This window comes from Halichoeres trimaculatus, unplaced genomic scaffold (assembly GCF_033239565.1).
Source record: "Halichoeres trimaculatus isolate MK-OKI-2021-1 unplaced genomic scaffold, fHalTri1.1 fHalTri1_scaffold_15, whole genome shotgun sequence".
Lineage (NCBI taxonomy): Eukaryota > Metazoa > Chordata > Actinopteri > Labriformes > Labridae > Halichoeres > Halichoeres trimaculatus.
This window is the reverse complement of record NW_027437193.1, coordinates 20,471,467-20,485,159: the sequence shown is the minus strand read 5'-3', so window position 1 is coordinate 20,485,159 and position 13,693 is coordinate 20,471,467. Positions and strand designations below refer to the sequence as shown.

The 13,693-nt window shown below is 39.1% G+C and overlaps 1 protein-coding gene across 1 annotated transcript; it reads left to right on the top strand.

Moving 5' to 3' along the window:
* Positions 1–599: 599 nt before the first annotated feature.
* On the top strand, positions 600–6,225 carry rgs18 (regulator of G protein signaling 18). The gene is made up of 5 exons (XM_074689505.1): positions 600–757; positions 1,234–1,338; positions 1,532–1,593; positions 2,121–2,287; positions 3,589–6,225. The coding sequence occupies exons 1-5, from the start codon at positions 636–638 to the stop codon at positions 3,841–3,843; spliced, it is 711 nt and encodes a 236-aa protein (XP_074545606.1). The 5' UTR covers positions 600–635; the 3' UTR covers positions 3,844–6,225.
* Positions 6,226–13,693: the final 7,468 nt, after the last annotated feature.

The following is a 13,693-nucleotide window of genomic DNA, read 5'->3' as shown; positions in this document are numbered from 1 at the left end:
AAAAACTAAATTCACTTTGTGAAGGTCTTCTGACTTCAAAGACAGATGGTACTTCACTCTAACAGAGACTTCACATTTGTCTCTAGCTTTTAGAAGGCAAAAATTCACTTTTCCACTGTGTCACAGTCGATTTGTCTTTCTCCATTAAAGCTCTGGTGTTTTGGAGAGAGAAAAGCCCAGACTCTGCATGGACACTTTTATTTTTTATTGTTCATGACATTTTCATTCTGTCAGTCTCAGCAGTGCAGGCCTCGGTGGTAGTGCAAGTGGAGAAGCAGAATAAACCTGAACTATAAGGTGATCATATAAATATATCACTTAAGTGTAAAACATGTCATAAAAGTGTTAGATGTGTTCATGAATTTGCCTTAATATCATGATGAATGTGTGTGAGATACTTTCTTTTTCATATCTCTTGGTAAACAGTTGACAGGATGTTGAACCCAGGGGGTTTTCTCTTGAGCAGCGAGCAACAAGTGGTTGTGCTATGACAGGAAGTAGCCAAATGTATGGGAAATGAAATGCAGACAAGGCTTATAAAAGACGAGGTGGTTCATGAAGTGATGGGTTAATACTTTGTCACAGGGCTATATTTGTGGCCTGACGCCTTGCACGCCAGTGACTGACAGAACAGCATGGAGACGCTTCTTTTTCTATTTCCTCAATTTAACTGCACGGCCCCAAAGGAGGAAGCGTATTTCAAAATGCTCTGCCCAGACGACCTGCAGGCACCCAAAATGAAGGACGATACGAGCAGGTTAGTCTATAAACCTCAGAAGTTTAATGTAGAGCAGTGGAGTTGCTTTGGTTTTAGGGTTGTGTAAAATCATTTCTTGTTTTGGTGTGTCATGAGAAATGTTGGCAACAGAGAGAGTACAAATGTCATCAATCGTGAACTTATCCAGCAACAGTTATTTATCTGTGTGAGAAGTAGCTCAAGGGTAAACCAGTTATGGAATAGATGTAGAGTTTCCACCTATGGTCTTGTCTGAGTGTGTCTATAAAGAATTACAGTTTCCATGTAGGACTTTTAAAAAGTGCTGTCCTCTATGACAAGTCTCTGCTGGCTTTTTGTCGAATTGTGTGTGTAATTTATCTTGTGCTTTCCAAAGTTACTGAAAGATGTTGCAACATTAGAAATTTAGGTTGAAATTCCCTGACAAGTTGCTTATTTGTTTTTACAGTTGAATGAATAGTTTGTGTGAGCTGATATATTTTCTTCTCGGTTTTCAGACAAAAAGAGAAGGAGAGGAAGAGCCGACTAAGCCTTTTTCTTACAAAGTCAGGCTCTCATGAAAATGTCAGTCCAAATAAAAAGACTGACATGACACCAAACAAGTAAGGCTAAGTGCATTATTGACACAAACAAGCTGACTGTTGTTTCTGACTGGTTTCTTTCATTATCAATCAACAATTCATAATTCAGTGCACACATCAAGAAAATCACAATAATTCATGATCCAAAAACTTTATTTGCCGCATCATTAGGAAAGACCTGACCGCGTCTCTGATTTTTTTTTTTTTTCTGCAGTATCTCACCAGAGGCAGCTCTGCAATGGAGCGACTCCTTTGAAGAGCTGCTGAAGCACTCAGGTCAGTTTAATGCCCCAAAAACTCCTCAGAAATGTGTTGACTTGCTGTCAAATACTTTTTCTTCTGCTGTCAAACAGTCTGCTTCATTTGAATAGTAAACTGGTGAGGAGTGCCAGAGGAGATAAATAGTTAATGGGGAGAAGTAGGGAGTTTCACTACAGCTTTTAATGTTTTTTAGCACAGATAGTTACACAGAAACTGTGCAACTTCCTCATAATGACACAAAGTGCACTTTAGTGGCACACTGAAACACTGAAAAGCACAGTGTTTGCTCATTTGGGAATGCTTAATATGGCTTATAATGAATATATTAATAATGCTTTAGTATATTTCTGCCATTAAAAGTTTGTATATAATTAAAATGTTAATGCAGTAGGGACAGTTCACTGAGTTTCAAAAGAGGAAGCTAAAGGGAGTCTATTCCTTGTTTTCACAAAGAAATGAGCTGCAGAAAATACTACTTGTTCACTTTACATCTTTTTAAAATGGCTCTTCTGAAATGTCCTCTCTATGTTCCTGTGTATCAGATGGGGTTGAAACCTTCGCCCAGTTTCTCAGAACAGAGTTCAGCGAGGAGAACATCGAGTTCTGGTTGGCCTGCGAAGAATACAAGACAATAGATTCTCAGACGAAGCTGCTGTCCAAAGCAAAATATATTTATACAGTTTTTATTGATTCTGACGCCCCTAAAGAGGTAAGGCATGGCATGTTTATTTATCAGAAACTACATGGATCTAAAAAGGCTGCAAATAAACGCTGCAAGCTTAACAGTGCATGCAACTTGGCATTTTCTTCCCCTTAGCTGTCACATAGGACTGCTGGAGGTTTCAAATATTTATGTCATAGAAATAAAACTGTAAGAGTGGGCGAGTTGCAAAGCCCTGCATAGTCATGAGCCTGCAGCTGTTTGACCTTTGTGAACAATCATTGAGAGCAGCAGCTCGCTAAGGTCGTGCATTTAGGGCTGCATGTAGTGCTGCAAAGCAGGTCGGGTTATTTCTGTGGGAGACTGATACGGTTTTAAATGTTTCTATCTCTGCTGAGAGGATGATAGGACCACTGTTCATCGTGCTTCCTGCCTGCGGCACATCTGACCGTTACATGTTTGGTGTCTGGTCTGAGGTTTTGACATTTCTCTGCAGGAATGCAAAAGAGCATCGCCCACACACTTTTAGTCACTGATAAATACATAAGTTGAACATCTTTTTTAAGTCGCATTAAAGCATGTCAAAGCTTGAGTGCTTTGCAGTGAGATCCAGTTGTAAATAAATATGACCTTTCACTGAAATTGTGACATGTTTCTGTGAAGAGGCCTTGCAACTGTTACTATAGTCAAAGAGGAATGAGCACATTTTTACTGTCAGGATTTCAAATAAGAAAGGCACACAAAAAAGCCAAAAGCAGAAAATAAACCTGTATACCCGTGATAACATCCAGCACAATGATGTTTCACAGTGACAGTATGAGCTTTAAACTTACATTAGCTCTTTTTTTTAAGGTCTCAGCCTTATCGACAAAGGAGCTGAGTCATAAATAACAGAGTTTAGCTTCAGTTCACCTTCAGAGTATATCACTGCATGCCAAGTTGCTGCTCATGTCCTTGAGGAAATAGATCCTCTTGAGCCATTTGGGGGACAAATGTCTCAAAAATCAGCAAAACATGTCTCTCAGTCTGGAATGGTCCTTGTGTCTTATCTCATGGTTGACCCTGGGCTTTTCTCTTTCTTTTCACCAATATTTTGTATGCTTTCTTTGAAACCTGTGTTTTGTATTGAGTAGTTTTTAATGCCCATTGACAGATATCAGATAAGCTTTAGTATGTTGTCATGAATGATGCACAAGTAGTATCTAGTGGACCTTGTTAGGGTTGTAGAGCAACAGCCAAAAAGGAGAGTTGAAGAGGCATATAAAGAAAGTCTTCTTTATCTCTTCTGGGAGTCTAAAGTAGTATAAAGTAGGTAACAGAGGCTCTTTTTATATTTCTCTTTCTCTCAGGTCAACATTGACTACAACACCAAGATGGCCATCCAGAAGGATGTGGCACAGCCCACAAAGAGCTGTTTTGATGCAGCCCAGATGAAAGTGTACAGCCTGATGAAAAAGGACTCCTACCCACGGTTCCTCCACTCTGACATTTATCTGCGGATCACCAGAAGAAAAGGCCCCGGGGCCACCATGTTTCGCAGAAGGTCACGTTCCTGTGTATTCAACGAAAGAGGTGAAGCCAGGGCCGAGACGTCAGCCTGGTAGATGTAGCATACAAGATAATTCATGATTTGCAGAACAACTGTTTCAATGAAAAATGTGATGGAAAGCCTAATTGTTCACAGGCCTGTCCGTCTAGTGTGTCATTTTTTATAAACACGTGGGTCAGGATGTATTATGTATGTCTCAAGTGTGTTTGTATAAATGCAGCTAAAAACATTCACTGGTTAGCTTACCTTAGCATAAGACCCAAACAGGACAGAGCCTCTATCTCAGTCTATGAGTAACAGAAATCACAGCAGTGAAGTGACAGACATGTCTTGGCTAGTTGTGGCAAAAGCACTCTCTGTCTGTATCTGTTTTCCCCTTGTTTCCTAGCTTAGTGCTGACTCATGCTAGCTTGCTGTTAGCTGTATTTAATATGTTCTATGGAGGGATTATTTGTTTATCAACAACACCGGATGTGCACGCAACTTGGGTGTAGAAGCACTGCGGAGTACAATGGTTTGTCAACTGATGTGGAGGAGTTAACCACCAAAAAACTGATTTCTGAACTAAATATCACTTTTACGGACGATGAACAGCTCCCAGCTTTGTAAAATAGCAGTGAGTGGACAGAAGAGATCAGCAAGTGGACAGATATTATGTGGACAGGCATTTTTAGCGGAAAAATCCGGCATGTACCCAGAGAGCAATTTAAACACACAACTGCCACTTGATGCTAATGACTGCATTATCCGTGGACTCTTACCAGACTGTGACAGACCAGGACGTAAATGTGTTAAAATAAATCAGAAACCCTCCCAGACCCAAAAAACACACAGACTGCTGAGTCTGAGACCTGCTTCATTATACAAGAACCAGAAAACTATGTCCAGAGAAATGCACTAAATTAAATAAGAACGCACATTTAATTATTTACCCGCAGACGTCGCTGGTGTTTCAGTGTTAAGTGTGACTACATTAACCAAAACACTGGTTGCTCTGTGACGGTCAACACTTGATAGACATTGCCTCTGTTGTATAGTATGGTTTCTGAAAACCGACCACAGAACAAGTGCACATTTTTATGCTGATAACAGGTTGAATTTAGTGTTCAAAAAACGCTAGCTCATCTGAATTAATGGAGCTAAACGCTGCTTCTGCGGTCAAGATGCGTGCACATCTTTATGACGACGTAGACTGATAATCTCTCTATACAAAGAGTAGCACTTTGATTTTCACCTCAGTGATAAATCACAGAAGTTCTCAAGCCTTTAGGCCTTTAGCACACATTTTGAAATTTTCTGTTTGTGAAATCTGTTTTTTCACTTTGTTTAGACAAGTTAAATAATAATTGTACAGTAAATACATCATGTAAAGTTTGTACTGTAAATAAATAAATAACCTTAACTTTGTACAAAGTATTTAGCTACAAACAGAAGAAAGTTTGAGTTAGCCTAGCATAATGTGTGGAAATGAGGGGAAGCTAGCATGGCTAGCAAAACACACTTGTCAGATTTTCACACTGTCTCTCACAGTGATACTGTCGGCTGAGAGTCACCAGTTAGCATGGACACTTATTACTCCAAAACACCGGTTGCTGTAAGCAGTGTTATCAGGAGTTTACCCTGAATGAAGTCACAGCATCATACATTAACCTGCCAGATTCTTGCTAGCTGTCTGCCTCACTGAGACAACGCACAGTGAAGGTAAGCTAACTACCTGTTTCAAGATGCTAATATGCTAAATTTAGCTAATAAATAGGTGGTAGCTTTGTGTACATCTATCATTCGGAAAACGTAAACATCTTACCAAACTAATGGTTTAATGGTATCTAAGGTTGTCTTGCATATCTTTGAGCACAATCCCACATGCTGGGTTAGCTTAGCAGTTGGACAGAGTTAAAACTGATTGCACAGCTAGCACATCAGAACCATGTGGTTATCTGAAACAATGAACACCTTGGCCAATCAGAGCTAAGCCTTCCCCCGTGGTCATTGCACTGAGTATTTATTCAGCCCTTGTGGAACAATATGTCCGTTCTCTTGTAGTGATTTATGTCAAATCTTAAAAGAAAAAAAAAAAAAAAGAATGACAGTGGAAACAGAGTTTCAGCTGAGGCTACTTGTATTACTGTGGATACATGGATACACCAGACTTCAATAGCTTTGTCTTCCAGTCCAGCTAAAGCACCTTATTTTGTACAGCAGTCACACATTTTGATATGCAGTACAAGCTAATTTGACCAGATCTCATTACATTGAATCATGATATTTAGCCTTGGACTGTGGCAACCTTCTGCCAAAGCATTGGAACTTATTAATGTGCGGTATATATTATTTGTGTTATTAATTGCATTATTTTTTCACAGAGGAATGCATACATCTTGTTTGAATACTAATATTACATTAAATAAATTATGATAGCTTTTTTCTGTTTCCTGCCATCTACTATAATTTATGTCTTACAATGATCATAAGTTTTCCTTCCTGTTGTAAAATATACATATTATAATATGTGGGTATAAACACTTCCTTATTAAAGCAGTTTTAATGAAGCCTGTCATGTCATTAATAAGTTTAAACGACCATATCTAAACAAAAAAAAACAAAAAAAAGAGAGAGAGAGAGCAATAATAAGTGCGTATGCTCTGGAGGGGAAAATAGTGATTGTGTGTAGCTCTCTATACCAATTCACTGAAAAATTAATAGACCTTATCAACTCCCAACGCTCAGGGACAGAATTATTCATGTAACTGTATATGTATGCACAGGCTATACTTCTTATGAGGAAAAATAAGAATCAATTCAAAGCTGTCTCTGATCCCACTGAGTTTGCTCCTGAACTCTGGGGTAGTTATGCTGACAGAATGCCGCACATACATGCAAAGCATAAATAGTGGAGCAGATAAGTGAAAAAATCGTTCACATGATGATGCAAGCATGAAATTTGGTACAGATACTCTCTAAGGGACACTCTTTTGAAATAAAACGTTAGACACGCCAAAATTCAAGATGGCGGCCATTTTTTCAGATGGACGCCATTTCTATCAAACGATTCTTATTTTAAAAGTTCAAATGGTGATGCAAGCATGAAATTTGGTACAGACACTCTCTAAGGGACACTCTTTTGAAATAAAACGTTAGACACGCCAAATTCAAGATGGCGGCCATTTTTATAGATGGACGCCATTTCTATCAGACGATTCTTATTTCAGAAGTTCAAATGGTGATGCAAGCATGAAATTTGGTACAGATGCTGTCTAAGGAACACTCTTTTGAAACAAAATGTTAGACATGCCAAAATTCAAGGTGGCGGCCATTTTTAAAGATGGCCGCCATTTTGTTGAACACTTGTTATTTTAATATATTTCTATTGGTGATGCGAGCATGAGTTTTTGCACATACACTCTCTAACACTCATGAAAAATCAATTTAGACACCCCAAAATACAAATTGGTGACCATTTTTCATGATGGGGGCCATTTTATTCAAGATGGCTGCCATTTCAGTTGAACGCTCATTATTCCAACTCAAACTTAAACGGTGATGCAAATGTAAAATTTGGCACAACTACTCTTTAAGGGACACAAAAACTATGCTAGACATACAAAAATTGAAGAAATTCAAGATGGCCACCATTTTGTTTTAAAAGCTCTGTTTTCAAGAACATTAATAATAATGACAATACTAATAATTTAATGGTAAAAACAATAATTACATGAATGCTAAAAAGAATACATTAAAAAACGTTAAATGATAATAATTGTTATTACTAGAAAAATAATTTTATGAAGAAAAAAAATAATAACCTGAAAAAATGATATATGTTTTATGCTACAGAGGTAAGAGAATTAAAATACAGGCACTTATTTTGGAGGGATTTTTTTTTTTTTTTTTTTTTTTTAATCAAACAGCCTAAGTTGGAAGGTGCAAATGTTTCAGGTTGGGGTTCACCTGCACAGCACTGTGCAGCTGCAAGTGTGAATAGAAGAGTAAGCAGCCAGCTTGAGTCTTTGGTATGGCTCAGTCTTTGTGTAGTTATCTTTTCTTTCTTTCTGTGTCTCTCTGTTCCCCTCTCTCTCTTGCTCTTAAAAAAACATATACATATACATATATATATATATATATATATATATATATATATATATATATATATATATATATATATATATAGTTTCCTCTACACTCAGACGGGCCATAATTTACTTGACGAAAAACACAAATAAACTGACTCCCACCAAAAAACGCTGATATCGGTCTGCATTCACGCTTTATTAAGAGAATTTTCAGTGCATTACTTACACCGCTAAATAAGGCTCTAATTCTCATCTAAGAAGACTACCTGTGTTTGTTTATATCTGGCACGCCGTGCGCGCAGACCTATACACATATACATTTTGGTTACTCATTGTGTTTTTCCGCCAATTTCACTTCCGGTTCCAGCGCGGTCAGCAACAGACATACAAAATAAAAGCATGTGAGCAACATGCACTAATGCGCGATAAAATATTCAACGGCGTTAATAGATTGACGGGTTAACGTGAAAATAACGCGTTAACTTGCCCAGCACTAGTATATATATATATATATATATATATATATATATATATATATATATGAAAGCATAAAAAAGCAAAAAAAAACAAAAAAAACAAAGCCTCCCTTGTGACTGTTACCTTGTTACGGTAAGGGAGCTTGTGTACTCTGATGAACTCTGTGAGCTATGCCGTTAGGGGGCAGTTCTGGCAGGTTTAACCAATTCGGACAGGTCAAGGGTAAGGAGTTAGACAAAACACAGTCAAATAAACACTCTTGGCTTACAGTTTTGAAGTTTCGAGTGGCTGTAAATGGTTCCTTGTAAAGGGACCTCACGAGCACTCTTAACACCAGTTTTAGTACGGTGGTGGTTATCCTGAAAAATAACTACCATTTTTAATATTCAAGTGTCAAATGTCCTTGTTCAAATGAGTGGCTCAGAAGGAGTCTTTGTGCCATCTTTTAAGCTTGCATCACCATTAGAACCATTGAAAAAAGGAGCATACAATAAAAATAGCAGCCATCTTTAAAAATGGCCGCGATCTTAACATTTTGTTGTGTCTAACATTTTGTTTCAAAAGAGTGTCCCTTAGAGAGTATCTGTACCAAATTTCATGCTTGCATCACCATAAGAACTTTTGATAGAATCGTCTGATAGAAATGGCGTCCATCTATGAAAATGGCCGCCATCTTGAAATTGTGTCGTGTCTAACGTTTTGTTTCAAAAGAGTGTCCCTTAGAGAGTATCTGTACCAAATTTCATGCTTGCATCACCATAAGAACTTTTGATATAAGAATCGTCTGATAGAAATGGCGTCCATCTATGAAAATGGCCGCCATCTTGAAATTGTGTCATGTCTAACGTTTTGTTTCGAAAGAGTGTCTCTTAGAGAGTATCTGTACCAAATTTCATGCTTGCATCACCATTTGAACTGTTGAAATAAGAATCGTCTGATAGAAATGGCGTCCATCTGAAAAAATGGCCGCCATCTTGAATTTTGGCGTTTCTAACATTTTATTTCAAAAGAGTGTCCCTTAGAGAGTATCTGTACCAAATTTCATGCTTGCATCACAGTTCGCACTTTTGAAATAAGAATCGTTTGATAGAAATGGCGTCCATCTTTAAAAATGGCCGCCATCTTGAATTTTGGCGTGTCTAACGTTTTATTTCAAAAGAGTGACCCTAAGAGAGTATCTGTACCAAATTTCATGCTTGCATCACCATTTGAACGATTCTCTTGAAATTTTACAGTTATCTGCTCCACTAAAAGCTGATGTTCACAAATATGCACACTGAGCCGGTTTGGCTCATTAACACCAATGTCAGGCTTTCTCGGAGCCTTCAGAGGGAAAAAGTCCACCTCACCCCAAATTACTCTCCTCACAAACTGGCCTGGAACACCTCACAGTTCACATTAATTATGCATCCGCGTAGAAGGCAGCTGTGTGTGTTTTTTTTTCTGCAGTTTCTGCTGTCTTCTCTCACAAACAGCCGGAGAAGGGAGGGAAAGCGTAATGATGTGTTAACAAAGGTAGGAGCTCAGCTGGCCTGCCAAATTCATCACAGCTTAAGATTAGTTGCTCGCTAGGAATTTGCTGGTGGATTTTGTGTTTCTTTTCCATTGGTATTCAAATATGTGACTCAGTCTGGGTGAAGAGCCTTGGAAATCATTCACAAGTTTAAGACGTATTTGCAAAACACCTTGTAGGGACACAAAGGATTAGGAGAGCAGTTTGGCTGGAGTTCTGAGGCTTTTTGAAGGAGATGAGAGCAGACTAAGAGGAGCTTCTAACAAAAACATTTGTCGTGGGGAGTCTTATGGCGGTGTGTATTTCTAATAAATGGGCACCTTTTAAAAGATTTTACATTTTGTAAGCTGATTTCCCCTCCTGGGTTCAGCCATGAGAACTTTAGATGAGCTGAATTTAACACCCAGTTTGTCCCATCTCCCAAGCTTTTACCTGACTCTCATGAGCCAGATTTAGAACAATATTTGCTGACCTCTAGGCTATGATATTCAGTTGTGAAAACTCCCCTTTAAAATCTGTTTGTACTCGCTGTTGGCCTGCAACAATATTGACAAACTCAGATAAATTTCAGTGTAACTGCAAACACAATGCTGTGCTCAGTTTGAAAGGCTCAAGGTGAGATTTTTATAAAAACTCCTCTTCAACTTTTTCCACAGGAGAGAAAGTTACTGCTGAAAGCTTGGGGGTCGAATTTAAAGAGGCCACATGTTCATCAGTGAAGAGGCGGCAGGTGAATAAAATGAGGAATGATGTGTGTAGAGATAAAAACAATTCTGTGAAGAAGACTGTGTCAGCTCCTAGAGCAAGAGACATACATTAACAAAGACAAGACAACCCTAAGTCTAAGATACAAACAATGCCGCATCTAACCATGCTACCTAAAACACATCAGGACAAATGGTTCATTAAAGACAACAAAAAATACATTAGAATCTCATATACAGGTGAAAACTGTTCTATTTTCAGTATTTGGTATGATATATTGCTAATGTGCAGTCACATTTGGGAAGGGGCCATTTCAGGGGCCAGAGATTTAATTTCAGTAGATTTTTAGTCACTTCTATACACCATTCATGTCTTCACATTAAATTTGTGGTCCTAAGTAGCCTGTGCCAAATAATGGACTAACATTGAAGAGTCAACACAGATACACACTGTAGTTTACAGGGAAAGTGAGACACCAATGCAATTTTAAGACAAAGATAGTAAGAGTGGGAGGATTACAGTGCCCCCCTGTGTATAGTGGAAAAAACTGCAGCCGACTGAGGCATGCTGACATCAGTAGCTACACACAGCACATCTCAGTGTAGACATGAGCTTGGACTTTGAAAAAAAGACTTTGAAAAATGTTTGAGGGTTTTATTGTTCTCAAACTTTAACATTGACCACTCTAGGTAATTTTAACTCCTGGAAGATAAAAGTCTCAGCCACAAGAGAAAGCATCTTGGACATTCAAAGGGGGCACTCCTTGTCCTCCTAGGTTTCCTGGCTGTGCCTTTTTTGAAAAACAAATCCCTGGACCTGGTGCGTCTGCACACATGCAAATAAGGGCAGCCTGGGTGTTTTCCATCACCTGCTGTGATTTACATTCTTGGTTTGTTTGGGCCCAGTGCGTCTCCATGGGTAGCCAGAAAGGTCAGTAGAGGTCAACATGCAGCAGACATACAAATCATGACATATGTATCAGGATAGACTGTTTGACATGGCTGGCATACCACCGTCAGATGCAAAGGAGAGACAGCCAGTCCTCCACATATAGCTCTCAATCACATGCCTGAGTGATGCTGTGCTCTGCCACGGCAGCTACAAGTCAGAAATATCTGTCACTTGTCAGTCTATTTGAACTCAAATCAAACAGTTTGTAAATTCTTTCATAACATCATGGTGACATACTGAGGGAAGTTAAGACTGCTACACATCGTAGTTTGTTCACAAACTAGTTTACTCAAAGTTTAAATTGAACATTGAAAATTAAACATCCATTGAATGGTTGAGGATGGAACAGAAAAAACATTGTGATATAGACTTCATCATTGTGAAAGACGATGGTGGATTGGTGGATTAAAAATTATCTTGATTCTTAGCATGATGTTTAATTTTAGCCAGTAGGCTGTAACAAGCAGTTGACTTCTCGTGGCCAGTCCATTTGACCAAACTATTAAAGCAAATAGAAGAATTGTTATTCAGTACATTGGTATTCCCATATATTGAAGGTAACTGACTTGTCGATCAGCTGATTTTTACTTCAGCTCTACTTTCAGGTTGACAAAAACTGTAAAAATATTGATGGTCCCCAAAGGATGGAAGGTGTGAGCCAGAAATGTACCATTACAGCCCATGTAGTTCATGGGTTAAGTTTCAGCAGGAAGTGGGAAATGTCCAAATTAGCTCTAGTTCAAGAGAAAATATAGCATCTGTCTAAATCCCTGTTCACACAACGTTTCATACGAAAACGCGAAAACGTAGTGAAAAAATCAGCGTTTATACGGAAACGTTGAGGGACTAAAAACACTGTAGTAGGCATGCCAGGTCTGTAGGTGGCACTATGACTGTTTTGTCCAGAAGCCGAGTAGTAAATAGTAGATATCCACTGAAGTAGAGTTGGGCTGAATATCTGGTGTATTGGTGAATGCTAAGTGCAGAAGTGGCGCAACAGATGCACATTTTGTTTAAAGTTAGCCAGCTGATTCAGCAGATTGAGCAGCGCAAGCACATCATGGTTGTCAGCAACGCTCGCAACAGTGTTACTGTTGTACTGTTGAATGCGCTTGCGCGAAGCGGAGTGTGACATCAGCATTTCCACTGAAAACACAGGCTTACTGTTTGCACGGCAACAGTGTGGGCAGTGTTTCAGAGAAATCCCACTCTGGAGGCCGTGTTAAAAAGTTTGCATTTTAGGTTGACTGAAACGCTGTTTACGTGTAAACGCGGGGCCAAAACGCAACAATTCTTTTGTGTTTCACACTAAAACCATTGTGTAAACAGCCCTTAAGTGTTACCACAACAACTCAGTAAAATCCTTATATTTTACCATTCCTGGCACCATGACCAAGTACTGAGGTGCATGGCCAGAGCGCTCAAGGAGAATAGAATAGAATAGAATAGAACTTAATTGTAATTGTAACATGTACAACGAAATTGAAGTGACAGCAGCAATCAAGAAAACAAAAGTAAGAAAGTGTATAGAAAGTGCAAAAATGTTCACAAGAAAATAGATGATGACAGCTAGTCCATCATTCTCCAGTTCAGCCAGCCTCCACCTCCACAGGGTCCAGGACTGAGCTTCTTCAGCAGTCTGTTCAGTCTCTGTCTCCTAGATCCTGTCTGTTCACAGCAGCTGAAGTTCTTCCAATGTGGCGTTGGTGTCTGGTGTTAGCTCTGTTAGCCATGTCTGTGAATAGCATGATGCTCCTCTGCTCTCTGGTATTCCCTCTGTTGCTGGGTTAGCATGGCTAGCTTCCAATCTTATTGGAGATAGATCTTACGTTCCCAATGACGATGGATGGAAGGACAGGTCCACGTCGTCACTTCTTAGCTCACAACTGAGACCCAGCACGTTGTCCTCACCTCCTTCTCCTCACCTTGTGGGAAGACATCAGGCCTTACACCAGTTAGCATTGACATGCTACAGGCTGCTGACAGCTGATTTCGCATGTAAACAATGTGGCCATGGTTACATGTAGGACCTCCAGACAAACACAGGAGAAAAGGTTGTAAAAGTATCACTGAAGCCTCAAAAAGTTTGGTGTCCATGACCAACAAATGAGCCATACAAAGTAATGATCCACTCCAATTACAAAGATTATAAAAGAGACAAAAAAATTACAAGAAACGGACAGAGAAGA

Bases quoted from the DNA above. Each gene is read 5' to 3' on its own strand.
- rgs18 (XM_074689505.1), top strand. From the start codon at position 636: ATGGAGACGCTTCTTTTTCTATTTCCTCAATTTAACTGCACGGCCCCA. The intron at 1,339-1,531 runs GTAAGGCTAAGT...TTTTTTCTGCAG, and splicing joins ACTGACATGACACCAAACAA to TATCTCACCAGAGGCAGCTC. The intron at 1,594-2,120 runs GTCAGTTTAATG...CCTGTGTATCAG, and splicing joins AGAGCTGCTGAAGCACTCAG to ATGGGGTTGAAACCTTCGCC.